The sequence below is a fragment of the Botryllus schlosseri genome, chromosome 6 (genome assembly GCF_051294905.1).
Source record: "Botryllus schlosseri isolate E-star chromosome 6, Bs_hap1, whole genome shotgun sequence".
Taxonomy (NCBI): Eukaryota; Metazoa; Chordata; class Ascidiacea; order Stolidobranchia; family Styelidae; genus Botryllus; species Botryllus schlosseri.
In genome coordinates, this window is record NC_137241.1 from 19,420,425 (window position 1) to 19,439,787 (window position 19,363).

At 40.0% G+C, this 19,363-nt stretch overlaps 2 protein-coding genes across 3 annotated transcripts in view; one reads left to right on the top strand and one right to left on the bottom strand.

The window, feature by feature from the left end:
* LOC145441406 (uncharacterized) overlaps positions 1–19,363 on the bottom strand; it is a 118,617-nt gene that overhangs the window by 47,250 nt on the left and 52,004 nt on the right. The gene's annotated exons all lie outside the window — the stretch shown is intronic.
* Positions 5,383–19,018, top strand: LOC145441405 (uncharacterized). The gene is made up of 7 exons (XM_080319257.1): positions 5,383–10,058; positions 10,201–10,354; positions 12,723–12,787; positions 16,203–16,319; positions 16,392–16,504; positions 16,924–16,995; positions 18,549–19,018. Exons 1-7 carry the CDS (start codon positions 10,047–10,049, stop codon positions 18,652–18,654), a joined length of 639 nt encoding a protein of 212 aa, XP_080175383.1. The 5' UTR covers positions 5,383–10,046; the 3' UTR covers positions 18,655–19,018.

A 19,363-nucleotide genomic window follows, 5' to 3' on the forward strand; every position in this document is an offset into this window, starting at 1 on the left:
CAATTAGAACAACGTTCGCGTTGTGTTTATTATTGGCATTTCTGCAAGTATATTCACTCAAAGTTTGCTATTTATCATGGTATATACATAGGCCATATATATATCAGCGAAACTGAAATCACCCAGGAAATCTTGTCACGGCTTAGATCAAAACTTGATCTCGTACGCTCAGCCCAGTTTACAATACAATACAGGCGCACTATTCATAATCAACGTTGATTGTCGAGAATTTCCAAAAGTTAAATCAAACTGAAGCGTGTCTTCTGCAGTCACCAAGTGTGTCATGGCGCTCCAATATTTGGGCATGTTCCAAACGACTTTGAATTTTAATAAAACGTGACTACTTCTGATTCTCTACGGGTATAGTACAAATATGCTAGTGACATCGAAAATGCATTCTCAAAAATCATTCCGACCATTCACTTCAAATACTGCCACGGATACCAAACGTCAGTCATTAGTGGACTTCGAATTCAATTGTATAAACCATTTTCGAAATCACATTGAAAGAAATGGTACACAAATTCTCGTCGAATCGTTAGGTTGGAATTTAGGGTATCATTTCGGCTATAATATATTTTCGAAGCTCAATTAAGAGTCATTGTGGTTTCAACAAAATACAGCCGATCCATTCACATAAAAATTAAAAACAGACAAGTGTTCTTGGCAGTGAACACAGCGCGTAATATCAATCGAAGACTGATTTGTCACGATGCGTCTTCGTACTTCCGATTGAAACTAGACAGATTGGCAGAAGTGCTCTTCATGCGTTGTTAATAGTCCTATTTGTCATATGCGGACAAACTGAAAAGGCGATGTCTTGAATAGTATAAGGTTTGTAGTCGCAGCTGCTTCATAATAAAGAACATGACTAATCTAGTATTCTACTGCAGATTTGATATATATTTGTGGTCAAGTCATTTCCAAACTTCCAACTTCTCATGACGGATTCGCAGTTTCTCATGCGTTCGATTGCATTTTGGTTGTACTCGATATGTTACATAAATGTAACTTTGAGAAAGATGAAATATAAGTTCCTTGCATCTTGAATGGACTTTTAGCAGAAAGTACACGGTTTTCCAGAGCGGATGTTGTTCAGTGTGTTCCGCAACAGTCGTTTACGGCGACTTCGCGGATCAATTTGCTCATCCCACAAAGTTTAAATCATAATTAGCTTGTATAGGAGACAATTACCGCATTCCGCGCGGACTTCGATTGTGACATAAACGCACGTTTGGCGGGCAATTAGTCCCGAAACCGTAAATTAATCCACACACGCCCAGCTGAGGAGTTTTCCCACAATTTCAATTTCTCAATATTGATGACGTCAAAAGTAAATTCAGAAATGATACGGACATTGCGAGAATATTTCCTTAAATAAGCCTGATTGCCAATCCAGAGTATGATCTCGCAAGACAGATATATGTTCGACAGTTCCGCTAATGGTGCACGGTGCCCCGAAAACAAGCAATCTTGTTCATGAATTGCATACTGGTAGGTTAGACACAGCATTTATGCTTTTGCACTCCTGTGTACCGACGATAGAAGAATATCAATTAAGCATGAAAAGTGAAAAATATAAACATTGCAGTTTTCATGAATGACGACACGTAAACGACGATTGGTGACTTAATGGATTACGATGACAATAATATACTTGTGCCGTTACTGCCATAATAGCTGCAGGAAGTTGAAAACAAGATCTATATATCGATGTTATTGATACTATGTTTCATTGATGCCATACCAGATTTCTTGTTAATGGCAGAGCAGTGTATTGCTGCGAACGGATATGCAAAGCTGTTGTACCGTCGGCGGGACGCAGTTGATTTAGTAGTAAATGACGCTAGACATCAACGATGTTGTATAAATTTGAAGCCATCGGCATGGCACTATCCCAAGTTGACTCAATGAAAAACATGCCACAGCATGGAATATCATGTTGTCGCCCGCTAAACGCAGTGGTCATCGCAATTTACAAACAAGAAAACGTTGCAATATCAACATCCAATTAAAACCTTCATCAATGAAGTCATCAGCACGCCGACCGAATCGTGTCGCACAAACTTAATAGCGACATGTTTTTACCGCAATGTATTTTTTGCTCATAACGTCTCGCTGAATCGCGCGTATTTAAAACCTGATTAGCTGAATGGAGAACTTTTCGCATCCAATCTCAAGGTATTGCCTCGAGCCAAGTGCAAGGTTGATTGTAATCGTGGTTCAGGATTAGAATTCATTAGTGCGAAGTATGAATAGGATAGTGACAATATTACATCAATTAAGCTTGGTTAGCGATAATTATTACCCGCATAGCCGGAATGCCATGAGATTTTTGATGCGACCAGGATATTGGGATTCGAACAGGCATAAAGTTCAAGGATAGCTACTGGTGTTAATACATCGACACAACAATTGAGCGTTGAGCACAATAGAGGTATTGCTACAGGCCTATTTGAATGATACCGACATTGTCAGGATGTTCAGATTCATATTGTAGCACCAGATAATGTATCGGACGATGTTTCTATTTGTCCTAAACCGCGACTGTGTTCTTTGTCATGCATGATATTCCCGCACCAGTGCATTAGAGGAAATCAATTTTTCTGAAAACCCGCTCAACAATGTGCATATCAATAGACAATATTAGAGATAGCAGCAGCCATATGTCATATGGACAATACCGGACAACGTTCGTGAATGCAGATTGCACCTTAAAAAAATATGTACTGTACAGTGTACACTGTGTAGGGCTCCAGATTTACAGACTGATGCAATGTTCTGGGAACTGAAGATCGTATTCACGAGCCCACCTAATGTAAACTTACCACGCGAAATATCCTGAACCCTCGAATGATTAATTCAGCCTCATTATCGGCCTTTGCGCGCTCATCAGTACGGATGTATGACTGATATTTTCCGCCTCGATGATACAGAAAAAGTGTACACCGTTAGCACGTATGCAATTTTGTTGGCTGCTATTAGAACTTCACTGTCATCGCTCGTCGCATACATAGTTACGAAATGCTAATTCTTGCTGTCTTACTTCCAGATATTTCAGATCAGATGCTTAGCACGAATTTCAGGTGATTCACCATCATGCCATTACCTCGATGTCGCAAATTTCGTACTTATAGTATACGTGCTTGCCATGCGTAAGAGCAATGATGTAGAAAAACGTAGCGATATCAAACAACCAAATGCGTAGGCGGGGCAATTAGAGGGGTTTGGTCATATGTATATTGAAGCCTAAAATTCATTTGTTTCCAGTCATACTGTGTGTAGTATCAACTCTGTATTACTACGGGTTCTATTACTGTGTACGCGTGGTTGGAGCTACCGATCCTAAGCAGACCCCTTATGTCACAGTCGGCCCCCTTGAACGGTGTCATTATGTATTATAGGTCAATAACCCTATAGCAAGGTAATAATTACATTATAGGCGTTGATGATGATTGGGCTAGACATATGGTATAGCATTTAAGTGTTATATGCTTTTTCCAGCAGGCCCTATCTAGGCCTGCACTGAAATATGTGAATTATCAGGTACGGCATGGTACATCTCAATTCGGAATGTAGTATAAGGGCAGCTCGCCTCTCGCTGTAGAAAAGGCAATGGATGTGAGATCGTGATGATATCCTAATAAACTAATGGTGACGATAATATGATCAATAGTGATATTTAATCACTTGCATGCTGATGAAAACTAGGAAGTTCCTGGTCCAAAAACGAAATTATCGATAGACATGTTTGTGATACCAAGATTCTCAATCCACCAGTTGCAGCTGGAATAACAATAGAGGAAGGAATATTTATGCACTACCAGTGTACTATACTGGGGAATTCGCACAAAAACGCGTCTGCTTCGGGTATGCAGACATCCGATTCTTATGCATCAAATGACATGATTGGTTCATTGTGTCGCGAAATACCATTGCAAAGTACACAAATTTATAATGGCGTTAAACCCAACAGTAACTTCGGTAATTGAGATACTTCCTCAATGAACAAAAGAGTGTGAAGTGTCAGCACGAAAAAACCCGGAAGACAACCAACAGTATACATTATACATACATGTGGCATCGTATATTCTAGTTTGCTATACTTTTGTATGGCAGTCGTGCATTATACAACAGGCAAAATATGTATTTAAGCATAATGCTGTCAATATGCGGTACGGAGTGTTCCCGTTGAGTTTAGATAGCGTTTGATATATGAGGATCGATGAAAACATCGGGGGCCATATGATGTACGAAAGATCAGGGCATTGTACAGTAAATTATTTCAGTTCAATGCCTTCACGACGCAATAGTCATGATGACGTCATATTATTCGAAATGTAGATTTATGAATCTCATTGTTTTGTCACCGGTATTTGGCCGGGGTTCAGTAACAGTTCATGCATCTGGACATACGTATATTAATGTATATAGATTCGTGCTACTTATGAGACTCGCAGGATAGTTGGTGCTTTCAAACGATTATATTAAATACCTCCTAGAGCAGGGGTGGGCAACATACAGCCCGCGGGCCGGATCCGGCCGGCGAAGGGATTTTGTCCGGCCCGCGGACAGTTTTCCGTTTTGCATGATAATATGGCCCGCTGCCCTAGTCTGCCGAGATTTCCCACTACTTGCTTACAACGTCAAATTTTAGTGACTGCATAGTGCATGTTATTATATACGTATATGCGCAGCGTGCTACAGTGGAGCTTACGCCTAATTTCGTCGAAGCGAGAAGACTTGCATTATCGGCATTTGCGATGTACTCAACCCTAATGTCGTTTGTGGTAATCATGGTGTTTGTCGACTACAATGGTCAATTACACCAGGCTGATATTTCTTATTTATCATTCTGTAACCGCCGACTTGTAGCACGGCACACTTCTAGGCTTTTGTAAGACGAAAACACTGCTTATACCAGGGGTCGCCAACTCAAAACGGGTCGCGGGCCACTTTTCAAATTTCGTAGAGGTCGCGGACCGCATGAATTCATTATCGAGATTTCTCAGGCCACACAGTTGAACAACGATGCTATCTCGTCACCTACTCAACCCTAACGAATATATGTGTTGGTAAATTAGGGGTACCGGGGTTATCGAACTCCTTGAAATCTTAATTGAGGATTGCACCGTGTGTTGATTGATCAGATAGAAGCAGACATGGCGGCGCCTGTATGACAATGCTATTCTCAAATCCACATAGTCTTCGTCATGTTTTTGAAGTGACATTACTGTCGTTAAAATGTATTCATTAAATGCGATTTTTTCCTTGTATATGTGGAATGTGGATAAATGGGCGAATATTGTATCGATTCTGCAATCCGGCCCGCCAAGTACTTAATTTTCCTATATCCGGCCCGCCGACTCGAGAAGTTGCCCGCCCCTGTCCTAGAGGCTATGCGAAAGTATTTTCCTAAATTTCACATCGCATCTAAATGGAATTGTTTCTCAAAATCATCCCATCTAGTGGGCGTTTTTATTAACATGGATCTCCAATCCACATACTGCAATAGCGTGATCAATCTGATCGAAGACAGCCACATATCAATGTTGTTGACGCGAGCACACTCTAGTCGGCGTGGAAGCATGATTGATAAATTCATAATATACACCATAATTTCGAATTCGTGTTGAAATTAGCCCGATAAACGAGGGATTAGGTCACGCGCATTTCGATGCTATACAGTACAATGTGCGATCGATAAATCTGGGGAAGCAATGCGTTGTTTCCGCTTGTCATGCCTTGTACATTACGGTGAACTATCGTCGGGTAGAAGCTTTTTAGGGAACGAACAAGGAATCAGAAATGTGTGTATTATGGTATATTTCCGTTATGGCCTTTAGAGCGTTATCATGTGTATGTGAGATTTCACGCGAACGGATCGTGAGCGGAGCCTGCATAGAGAGAAAGAGAGACGGCAAATAATGTGCTTTTGGGAGAGACATTTTCAGCATGGGATAGAATTATTCTATACGAGAACAATGACGGTATTTACTATAGACTTGTTAATACACAATTGTAATATTACCTACAGACCTATAGACACGAGTTTAAGTTCAAATGCAAGAAGGAATTTTAGAACCGGTAGCGAAATGCATGCAGTACGGAGATATCATAAATCGGTTAAAACGAAAGCACAAGAGAGGTGGCGCGTATACATAAAGCATGTAGTTTCAATATAGCAGTTTCAAGGACCTTGCAAACGGTCCGATATTACAGCCTCTCGAAAATCAGAACACCACCTATTCAGCTGATGAATAATGCAGATATACGTAAAGGAATATTTACTGCAGAAATCTATTGTGTTTTTACTCTAGAAGAATTTCATCGTACCCCTATTGCGTTTCTAGTATGAATCAATGTTTTAAAAGCTTTTTCTACTATTCACGGATGATTTAGTAGCTTTTCACAGAGCGTTGGCTAAGGTATGAGCTTACAGCATGTGCTTACGAGGTTTATAGGTGAGTTTCGACACGATATAATTCTCTGGATCCCGTCAGAATAATAACGGAGGTGAGAATATATGGTCAATAACGTTTGATCTGCGACAGCTTTGGAATTGCAGTCGGTGGAATCACGCGTTTAACACAGGGTGAAATAGGAAGATGCCGCACGCTCGTAATGAATATTTGATCAAATGCAAAACCATCCATGCGTGCGATTTGGGATAACACGGGCACTGGTGCATTAAAAGGAGTGCTTAAACTGATTTAAATGTTGATCTCAAACCTAGATGAGTCACGAGCAGGGTGAGTCGAAATACTTATTATTTCCACGTAGATCCGTGAGTATACTATGTTATATAATCAGCATATCGCATATGATGTATGACACTCTGCATATGTGATCAAGTGCTTACATCCGCGGTCGGGACTGGAAGATGCTGTAATTTGAAATTTGGTAGTGTCACAGTATTTGTGCCGTCACCCCGCCAGAGAACAATATTTCCTCTCGTATGCGTACATTATCATCTGCAATTTTACTGCAGCAATGGTAATCTTGTAATGCACGTTGCACACAATTACCAAAGTGCATATTATCAGAGAACGTTTCAAGACAATGTGTGTTGATTTTAAATTAGAGTTTGACTCAATGCGGTGCGACTGCGACTGACCTGCTCAAGGCTTGGTCGTCAATGGTGCATATGAACAAAAGTATTTCTATCTTGGATGGTCTCGAATATTGGTACTAGTAACGCGGGCAAATTTATTTATTCACTAATTGCATATTGATACATCTTGATTCGAACATAACATCTTTAGTGGGATTAAATTTTCATTGTAAGCATGCTATGGATGGTTTCGTATAGGTTTACATCAGCAGGCATCCGACCTTATTTCCTATTACAACGTTTATGATCAGTGGGTGTCAACTCATCATGAGTTACGTCTGAGTTTTCATTCCAAAACATGACACTATTCACTGAGATTGTCAGGATTTTACCGATGCAATAGACATCGCGAATCAGTAGCCATAAACAGTCCAAATACGTCTCCAGGCGATGATTCCAAACGGTATTAGCCTTCTGGGTTGCATGGTTATAATCCAACTGTTTACGTCCACGGAACTACTTGAATTAGCCGAAAATAAGATAACCGAGGATGATTATGCACAAACGAAAAATGTTAAAATAAATAACTTCAGGATGAGCTGGATCTTAATTCTGTTTTTACCTTGAGGTTTGAGAACGCGCTTTCAGCGGGTTCCTATTTATATACCATGTCTCACAGATACTATTGTAAACTGTACACTGTACAGTGTACAGTACAGTAAACTCCGCAGTATAGTAAACTCAGTACAGTGCAATACAGTCAACTTTACAGTACAGAGACATTACGGGCAACACATTAGAGCGATTCTTTGTGGTTTCAAAGCGCACTGATTTCTGGACATCTTCATGATCCAATACTATACACTAATGTAGCAGGACGCTATGAATAAAACAATAATCGATAACATCGGACCAACAACCCTGCGCCACATCTATCGTAATATTGTGACTTGGGTATGTAATTATCCGTTGCATTCCTATCAATTACTGGATCTTTACGCGGATAGGCGTTTAAAGTAGAATAAATACATATAAAATCAATTGCGATCCTATATGAACCGCAGGTGTCTAAAGTGATTGTCAACAGCAACATTTTTATACAGCCTTGTACAACGCTTAAATATAGTGGCTGTCGCCAATCGGATTATATAACTCATGTTTGCCTGACTCTTTGACTGCAGCTACATAGCACTGTTCGTAAAATCAGGGATATATATTCATATGCACGAAGCGACTCAGTAGGGGTAGACTATAAGCAACTATAAAAGTATCACATACGTGACCCCTGTTCTATTCATACAGAAATAATACAGCAATTGCCACAGGACATCCGATAATTTAGATTGCAGGCGCGTACTTTGTCGCTGTTGAGTGAGAAATCGAAAATTCACTAATTCCAATCGCACAGCATTACATTTCGGGGTTGCTAAGCACGCGCTGTGATATAATCGCTGTGAAAATGTCGATACTCGGGTTGACCCGATGATTCGAATATTGATTTTTAACATGACAATTAATCTTGTTATCAACGCTCCAATGAATCGTAATCAATGTATTGATCAAAGCACCTTGATTGGGTCTGCGATACACCGGATAAATCAGATTTGTCGCAATGGCCTTAGTCGGGGATAGCCGCGCTCAGCGACGCGTCTGGGTGTTCCAAGACGTGTCGATTTTCATCCTACTCTATTGGCGTGAATAATTAGGCAATGATATACAGTATTTACATCAGCCGACTCAGAGATTTTGTTAAACTAAGGTTAGATTAAATGAGAAGGCAGGCATCTCACCACCACAAATGTAGGTCGCTATATGAATTTGTTTCATCTCTGTCGCCTTTTAATTGTATGGAATGAAGTGATTGGGTTTTAAATCGACAGCAGTACTGCGTCCTATGTTAAAGACAACAAATTGAATTGCTTATTATGTAGGTCCCCATCGATGTTGGGTATAGGTCAGTGGTTAATTACCTTAACCTTTTCCGCCCCCCTTAAACTAACCGTAAGTTGTTTCACGCACCATACTTTTAAATGACGTTTAGAAGAAAATGAGCCCCACATGGATATATTAACAAGATATAAAAATTTAGTGGTTAGTTCGCAAGGCATCCCTCCAGCGAAATTATTTATTTAGGGCTCACATCCAGTGAATAAACAATTGTATTCTCTATCAACACAAACTGCTCTCATGGGTTTGCTTACTCTTAACATCTGAATGTACGACAGAACGTAATTTCGCAAAGATACAGAGATCCAATGAAAATTCGGGTCCGGCGGTTCTGGCCTGAGATATGAAGCTGACAAATGTTCAGTTCAATAGAAAAATATGAATGATGTCGCGATGCTCAAGCACAATGAGAAAACACTTACATTAGGCGCTGAGAATTATTTTCACCAGTATTACGTCAAAATTCAAGTCAATGACTATACATCCTTGGATTCAGCAATTAAATAGTGAAATAGATGATGGATGCGGGAGTTGAGACTCGAGATTAAAGGAAAGGAAAGGACGTAGTTTATTTTTGTCATGGAGTACGCCACGGCTCACGCCCCTCTGTTACCTCCCTAGGAAGTCACCCCCGGTTAAAACACAGGTACAAATTCCTAACTCACCCCACTCAGTACTCAATCCGGGACCTGCGATACTGACTAAACATGATAGTACGCCCAGTAACACGGATATAACTAGACACGACACATAAGAAAGGGAGCAAGTATTGCCGCAGATATTCGAATATTTTACGTCGTGTGTGACGTCACCTTCGATCAACGAGCCATTTCCTTGCCGAAATTACGAATCTGAAGATGCCGCGGTCTAAGATCCGATACGATAATCAAATCTCTTTGTGGATATACTTACCTTCGAATTTTTCCGCGAATGTGATTGTATGCGATCGTATTTTCAGATTAAACCAAATTTAGATTCCTAGCGTCAGCACCGTCTATAATCAATCCATCTTGGCTGCTGCGAGTATTTTCTCCATTATCCAGATATGGATCAACAGGTGAGGAGATATGAATCCTAATTCACCTTGTCGACTAAGTGCCGACTGCCGCACTGTAGTCCAATGCGCTGCGTAAAATGGGGCTTTCAGATAGCAGCGAAGTTTAGCATTAACCAGTCAGATTTTTGTTTCCGCACTTTAGATCTCTCAGACACTGTGGCTGCCGCCGGGAACGTGCGTTTTGAATGCCCTTCCGGCATACGCCCATCAAACCCTTCCCACGATATCAGCCTACCAGCCGACGGCTCACCAAGTATTAAAGCAGCAGCAACAGCAGCAATTATTTCCGCAAACTAGTAAGTGTCCGCGATTTGTTCCCAAGTTTCCGATTGTTAGGCGTAAGCTTTACAGCATAGATGTTGGAACACAATCTGCGTAATTCGTAGGCCAGGTAGACCCAGGTCGGAATCGACAAATCTCAGTCAGTTATGACACTGCTAACGCGGATGAGATGGCGTGTAGGACCAAGATAAACCTCCAAGAATTAGGTAGTAACTCTGGAGTCGAACCTCCGTCGGACTCGAACTCAAAACCCACTGGTGTTGTAGCTGTGGATTATACCATTATGCGCTGTCTGGCCACTTTGGCCTCAATTTAAATCACTTCCAATCGCTATGGATCACTGTCATTCAAGACAAGACGGTTTGACGCAGAGCTATAGTTTTCCATATCGATCTCACCGTTAATTCGATCATTTCAAAAGAAGTATGAACCCACGAAAAGGACTATTATCCTTCATTTGCGATGGCATGAATATCAGAAAAATAGTGTCAAAGCACAGTATTTACCTCCAAAATGCACTGCTATACGTAACGATATACGTTGAACAATAACTGAGCTTACATTTATCAATATTCGCCTTAATAAGTCTCTGAATAAAGAGATTGTGTGAACGTTAGGTTCATGGCCGTGTTGGGTATACATGCCAACCTTAGTAATTCCGCAGTTCGCGTCCAAAACGAGCCTATGGGCGGATTATACCCTGTAAATGTGCTTTGTAAAATGCCAGTAGCTTCAGTAATCTTAACATTACATAACACAATTCCTTGAATTTCAAATGTATCACACTGACAAAGGAAATTCAATGCAATGTGACGCAATAAATTGTACTAAGGCAGTGGTTCTCGAACTTTTTGCAGACACGCCCCCTTGATGATTGTGAAAATCGTCGCGCCCCGTTATCGTGGTATCAAAATATTAATAAGAGCGACCGGAATGTTTGCAATCTCAACGCATAGTTTGATGTTATGGAAAGTTTTGACTGTTTAGGGACTTCTCAAATATGAACTTCGGAATCTACACAGCATACCCTACCCTACCCCCACAGTTTGAGAACCAATGTAGTAAGGTTTGAGACAGCCATTTTTGTTATTAATAATAAATAGGGGAAGGTGGGGCACAAAATATCTCTAATCGGTAAATAACAATGAACTTCAGCAAAGCGATGGATGAAAAATGAACATGAACATAATACGCATATTTCCAAAGAAGATGATTTGAAAATACGAAGAAAAATCGAAAGCACAGCCACTTGAAAAACGTACCTTTTTTGTCCCATTGTGCCCAATAGGCGGGGTACAATTAGACAAGCGATGGGGGAAATGGGACAGTATAGTAAAACCTTTAACACCTCATCAGTTAGCAAGAAACTGAGAACTGTTGAAGAAAATGATGGATTAGCAGGTGCCCAAGACCAATATAAGCTTACATCCCGAAGCTTAGAATCGTAATGTAACTTGCACATGCTGCCGGCTCGACGATCCCCATTGAATATAGGGAGTGGAAAAATAACCTTCAGTTATAGAGTGACACTTCAAGAGATGTTTTTTAAGGGAGTGTTGATGACGATCTTGCTTTTGCGCACTTTTCGGTTGATTTTATTTTATTTCTATTTTAAAAAATCTGCCTTTGGGTATCAATGGACCATTGTTCCCCAAACAAATTGTCCCAATCTGCCCATACACTTCTTCAGAGCAAAAACCACCAAAATTTTGAAACCGAAATCCTGCGCCTAAAATAGCGTACAGGGATACTAATGACTATACTCTGACTAAGCAACAGAAATGAGATATACTCATACAAAACACGATCGAAAGGTAGCGATGTAAATTTACGCAGGTTAGCAAAATTAAGAAATTCGTCATTTTCTCACAATGGCTGCGACCCTGACGAAATCAAACCACATCATGATTACGTCTGATATGACACTGTTGAATTATCGAAGCGATGTATATTCTGTCGGGTTTTAAAAATATTCAAGATGTACCATTGTGCCCTTGTATCCATCGTGTCCCACCTTCCCCGACTCGCTTTCATCATTACTATATGCTTGGGTTAGGCCATATATATTTTCTTGAATTGGCACAATAACCTATATGCCTGATGAGATGGAAACGATATATTAGCTTAGAATTAGCGTTATTACGCTACTTAAGTTTTGATATAAGTTCGGGATCACACGAACCAGAATCTTTCAGTGGCTCGCACCATAAACTAATCTCCGAATCTTTTAATGCGACATTTAGCTAATGAACCTAGGCAAAAAACCAATGCATCGAATGGATCTGATACTGCTAATTGAATATATGTTGTAGAAATAAAACACCAAATGACCTGCGTCTGTGTTTAAAGGGTATTTTTCTTACAATTTCGCTTATATTTCAGTCACAGCGTCGAGCCTAATTCCTAATCCGACGTTGTTGCAACACAATCTACTGTCTCCATCTCAAGTAAGTGTTCTGTAAAATAGCTATTTGTATATAAACTTATACCGTTTTTGTATAAATGTATTTCAGTGACAAATAAACTTGTCGTGGCAGTTTATTTACTATATGTTAGCACTATCTGTTCAACTTGAAGCCGTGCTAATCAAAGTAAATTTCGAACCACAACTATAGAAAGTAGAGATTAAATGTTGTTATTGTGTAGAGCGAGATGTCTTCTAGGTTATTAAAGTATACTGCAGAAATCGAACTAAGCCTCGCTGTGAATAACCGAAACCGCACTATTTTCTAAGTATTTGATGTTTTGCAGTAGTATGTAGTTAGGACAACTGTGTAAATGTATAGAGGAGAGGGGTGCGCCATGTTTGTTTATTTGTTAGACTATGACTATGAATATAGTATTCAATTGTATATTGAAGTTCTGTCGCCTACCTCCAAGAATCTGCTGTTGTTATACTATATATGTACTTATACTGGAGTGGACACGTAGCAACGTCTGTCAGTAAACGAATCTTATTGGGACTTTTTAGTAGCGAGTTAAAGGTAATGGAATCTGGTATCCAAATGAGGATTGAGCAAGATGTATCCTAGGTCGTGCGCAGCGAATTTCCGACGTAAGAAATGCTATCGCGCCTTTGATTGGTTACAGGGGTGTGCAACCTGCGGCCCACGAAGAAGTATCAATTTTGAATGGTTGAAGGCCCACCAAATGGCTTCGCAATGTAGCTTATAGTCTGGTACGTTTGAGCTAAGTGGACGGACAAAAACATTAAAACCACTAAAATATGCATATGCTGACTCTGCACTAGGGTTGGAACTTCGGAATCAAATTTGAAATCCCGGGATCGGGATTTCCCGGGATTTTCGCCTCTCAATCCCGGGATTTCCCGGGATTAGAAAAGTAGTCAAATACACATACAAGCAGAGTAGTCAAGAAAGCTACTCAAGTACGAGTAGAAGTACTTTCTCCATAAGCCACCTAAAACTACTTCAAGTAGAAGTAGTATTGACCGACTTTAAAAGTACTCAAGTAAGTAAGTAGTTTTGAAAACAGTCTTAAATCGTTTGCATGGACTGTCATAAGCTACAAATTGAGCTATGCGGAAGGTGCAGAGTGCTTGATTCGTATTGATGCATCCCAGGAAGTATCAATTTTCGACAGAATAAGCATTCTTTCGCATCATGGGATGCAAATTAAAGTAGTGATATGAAAATGCGATACTAACTCTTTGTTTACTAGAAGACCCCGTTTTAAAGAATATCGTGGCATGGCGCCCTCGCCCATATTTTAAGGCCCTAGTTTAGGCGAAGAGCATTACGGAGAAGTTGTATTGGATACGGTTGCAACACTTTCGCGATTAGTATACGTTAATGACAAATATTATGGATTGTAAAATTTATATATAGTGTATCTTTATTTTCCGAAAATAGAGGCATTACTAAACTCGCTTTTATGCTGCAACATGTATGTTCTGCAGACAAAAGAACTGAAAGTATTTAGAACCCAAAGTATGATACTCCAAGTATCATAATCGGAATTGAAAGTGAAATACAAATACCATTTCTAAAATGCGGAAAATATATTTCATGTCTTTTGTACATAAAGCTTCAAAGGTGACCAAAGGTGTAACGTTCCAAAAGTCTGGATTTTCCAGATTAGCAGGACACGTCATGAGCTGCTAGAAAACGACAGGCTAGGTAATTGCTAGATTGCGAAACGGTAGTTTCAAACGTTATTATAGTGGGTCATATTTACTGTGATGAAATATTTGATATGGGCGACAATGTGGTGTGAGCGGAACCATAAGCAATACGGTACATAAGTTATATTCACTGATACTTTCGTGAAAACATATATGTCACTCCAGAACTACTGTGCGCGAAGCGCAACAACATTTCTGGGCTTTACTTGACTTTTATGAATATTAAATGTTGGTACTCTGCGAAAACAGCCCCGAAATTGCGCAGACTCTCTTTCGTATTGGAGGATTACACTACTTCTACTTGACAAACTAAAAATAGCGAAAAGTACGTAAGTAGATCACAAAATATTACGAAGTAGAAGTAGAAGTAGAGAAAATCAGATCTACTTGAGTAAGTACCAGAAGTAGAGGAAAACTACTTGAGTACTTTCAAAAAGTAGAAGTACTTCGTTACTGACCACCTCTGCATACAAGCAACACAAACAACATTTATTCCTTGTAATGTTGATGCAAAACGCGAGAGCATCAAGAGTATCATCTTCTAGACCAGCGGTCTTTAACTCAAATTTGCTCGCGGGCCAATTTCGTAGTTTCTGATGACGCGTCAGACCGCAGAATCAAATAGGGGTATAATGTGTATTTCCAAGTAGGCCTTATTAGACGGACCTTGCAGACTGGCATTCCATACACAATGTGAAAATGTGATTCACATTATAATATACACCTTTGCCACGAAAAAGTCATATTTTTAAATATTTTATTTAAAATAATGTTGTGATTGGCATAATTTGGCGAAATAATGAGTTATAGACAGTTGGACACCATGCGAGATGACAAATGTTTAGTGTCATCGTAAAAGCTGTCGCGTTGTAATTTCTCTTCTAGCAGACATTTGACATGTGATTGCGATTCAGGTTTTTGGAGTGGTTTTGAAGTGAATTTCAAGTTCTCAAATCCGAAATACTATATTTTCCAGTTAAATATTGTCGATTACTTGAAAATTCAAAATGCCGACGCTGGACGCGTGTTTGAGACAACTGTTTTAGACAATCAGCCGAGTTTGTGACACTGCTTTATGACCAAAATAAGAGATATGGCGCTACGTATGCCTTGGTAGATGCTGTTTATAAATCCCGGGATTTCATTGCGACTAATCCCGGGATCGGGATTGCTTTCAGTCCCGGGATCCCGGGATCGGGATTACCTGATGTCCCAACGCTACTCTGCACATGAATATTTTTAACAAAAGATGGTGGTAGTATTTTCCGATGACATTGTTCATTATTTTACATTTGATTGTTTGAATTTTTTGATGATTTTTTGATGGTTGTTGGGCCAAAATATCGCAATATCGAACAATGCAAGGAATGTATCATTTCCTGTTTTGGTGCAACATATTTATGAGAGTATGTGTTTTCTGTTACGAAAGCAATCAACACAATATTAAGTGGTATGGTAAGCAAACCGACAGCCACCTCGATACGTCAAGGTTCCCTTCGGCAGTCCAAAACGGGACACGCGTCTGGTCGTGGGAAATTGATAAGAAATGCGCATTTAGGTGCTTTTTCAGGTTAATGGTGAATTTCTTCCGCAGATCGCAGTCAAAGGAAAGTTACCCCCTGGTATTCCGGCATGTGGCATTTTAACCATACTTCACACTTCAAGTTTAGCCGATTCGTAGCATGGTTGTAATTGGTACGAAACATTATTGTTTACAGGGTTTTATTCAAGTTCCAGCCTTCGAAAATCTGATGATGACACCAGGCGGTAAACAAGTTTTTGAAGTCCCAGCATATCCACCGACAAGTGTCCTGCCTGGTCTACCTTACACAATGGTATATTGCTTTTACATCGAATAAGGTCTTACAACTTATCGTTTCCGAGCCATATTTTTTATCACTGAACAGCCAAGCACAACTGTGCTGCCGGCCGATCTAATGACACCACAGAGAATCGATTTTATTGGATCGAAAATTGCCAAGAAAAAACGAATATCGCCATCCGCTAAGCGGCGCAGCAGGTACATCAGATAGCTTACAGCAATATAGAAGTTTCAGAGATACACCGGGATGCGATTTCAAAGCTTCATATATTCGCTTGCCGTGTATGCAATGCATGCCATTTAGAGGGGAGTTTCTTACTGCCGAAGCACTATATAGATAGATTATATACTTTCAGCGGATAAATATGAGTGAGCACAATAATCAATCTTCTCCGTCCGTACGAAATGGCGTGAACTGTATGTATCATCCATTGTTCAATTTTCGTTGTTCAATATATCGATCGCTCATCCGCACATTCACACGGATAATTAATTTTCATTCTGACTTTTCATCAATATCTGTGCGTATTAGGTCGATGTTCACATCTATCACAATGTACCCGCTATATACAGGGAAAGTGTTTGCATTTCCTAACGTCTTCAATGCATATCTACAGAATGAGGCTAATGGCCTTCCTCGAGGCTAAGAAAAAGCAACAGGAACAAGACGGATCGCTATCTGAATCTTCGTAAGTAGATACTCTGGATTTGACTGAATTTGGGAATGCGAAAATATATACATTTGTCACTGAAATCCACGGCCACGGCCTGGAGGAAAAGAAGCTCTTGATCGAATGTATTTTTATTTTTCTCCCAGCGAGTCTTTGTAGCGGGAATTGCCTTGCTAGCATCCAGTGTACAATACGAATAACGAGTTACCTCAGGCTATACATAAATAGTCCGAAGGAAGTTTTATGCATTATCATTATTGTTTTATATAGCGCCATATGAGCTCTGTGTAAGCTTGTATGAATAGAATACGCGCTCCCACGAGGAAGCGGAAATTCTCGTTTTGAATAGGGCGGACTCCAGCCATATAGATCATCATCGTCTGACTGTAATTGTCGTGTCCACTTTGCAAAAACACAAGATCAGCAAATCGTTGAAAACGAATGCAGCTTCCTCTTCAACTCCAGGCGTGCGTTGACTGGATGTCATAGGCCTATTATAGCGTTTTTGGAAGTATGAAAAAATGGGCTACCATTTCCGTGAATCGTTTTGGGAAATACTGATCATGAATCAATGCATAAGGAATCAACCCATCTCAATCATGGTCAGATATGAGGCTATAAAATGAGTGGTTTTATCTGGTCGGAAGGCAAAATATATTCCGTTCTCATCATTGCACGTTTGTATCTAATACCGTAAAATGCAAGTTGCGCCGCGTGCGTCAGGGTGTTTGAACGCAATAGGGTTGCATTTAAAAAAAACGGTGTTTTAAAACACTTTGTTTAAAACATGTCTTAAACAGTGTTTTAAACAAAGGCCTTTAATAAAAATTGTGTTCTTTTAAGTAGCAAAATTATGCCATAAATGCGTAAATACTTTCCAAAACACATGCTGCATGAGCCTACGGACAATTACCACCCGATTTAGCCGACGTACATCGATATAGGATGGTTGGAACCCTCAAAATAGTCGGTTCAACAGTTGTAGTACAGATATTTCGTCAGAGGAACTATATTTACCCAATATTTTCAAGTGTCAATGTCACTCCATTGTGACGTCACAATTGAATATTCGTGATGTCATGGCTTTAAAAAAAATCAAACAAAAAACAATAAAAATCATGTTTTAAATTAGGGCCTTGTTTTAAACATCATGTTTGTTTTTATTTGATTTTTTGTTTTAAATGCAACGCTAGAACGCAAGCGAGGCGAACGAGTCCGTGACCATGTGATGGTAGTTCATGCTCTTATGTTTAGAAGCATGAAGTGCTGTTTAAACTGGGATCAGAAAATTCACGGCATGTGTCCATATCATGTGAACCTCTTTTCGAGAACAAGTGCGAGTGTAGGCCGCATCAAACCACTCTGATGAGTGCGACCCCGAATATGATACTTCGTTCAAGACATTTTGAATCTGTTTAATTCATGCTATATTCTAACAAAAGAAACGACTTCTTGATTATTTCGCTGGTCTCAGACAGATTGACGAAATTTGTATTCAACACGAGACTTCCCCATTAAAATTTTCGTTTTGAGGCAGTTTTGTTCATCCAACTGATTTATGCTGTTTTCAGTGCTACGCCCACATCCAGTGCAGATGCCGAAGACAATCTCACCAGCTGTGCGGATATAAATGCAACAGAGGACGATGTCGTGATTCCGGAGTTAAACGCGAAATGAGCCTTACTGCAAAACACGGACTAGTCAAACGCGATTGGTCCAGCAGTAACATTGCTGCCCACGTGACGAATCACGTGGCCATGATTCGAAGCCGGTACGGAACTTCAAGTCTGGGCATACGGGTCAAGTTGCGAGAAAGAATGGGATATTTCTCCGATAGGAGTCCTTGTAGTTCATGGATGCGCCGAGGGCGTGCGAATAATCTGGGTTCCTATAGGCAATAGGGGGTCGATGTAATACGACATCGGATATGCACGCTACCCGGGGAGGTGTAGCTAACAGCACCTTACGTATTTTTCAATTTATTTTAATTTCAATGCGATTTTAATTTGTAATAAAGGATGAGAAAATGAAGTGTAATAAATGATTACCCAGCATCTGAACATAGGAAGGTGTAATGATACTCAATGGGCGTTGACTAAAGGGTGTAAGACAGGGGTGGCCAACCCGTGGCCCGCGAGAAGGTTTCGAGTGGCTCGTGAGGTAATCTCCGAAATTAGTAGTAGTATCAAAAATGGATTGCCCAGATTGTGAACTTGCAAAGCCAACCAAAAATCGATTAGTCAAGCCGCAACACTGGGGATGTAACGACTAAAAATAGCAGTTCCGACGCATTGACAGATCCATGGGCCAGTCACATTTTTGATAGATCTTCGTACAGTACAAGCAGATTTTTCTGCGTTAGATTTATCTAAAGTCAAAATTTTCT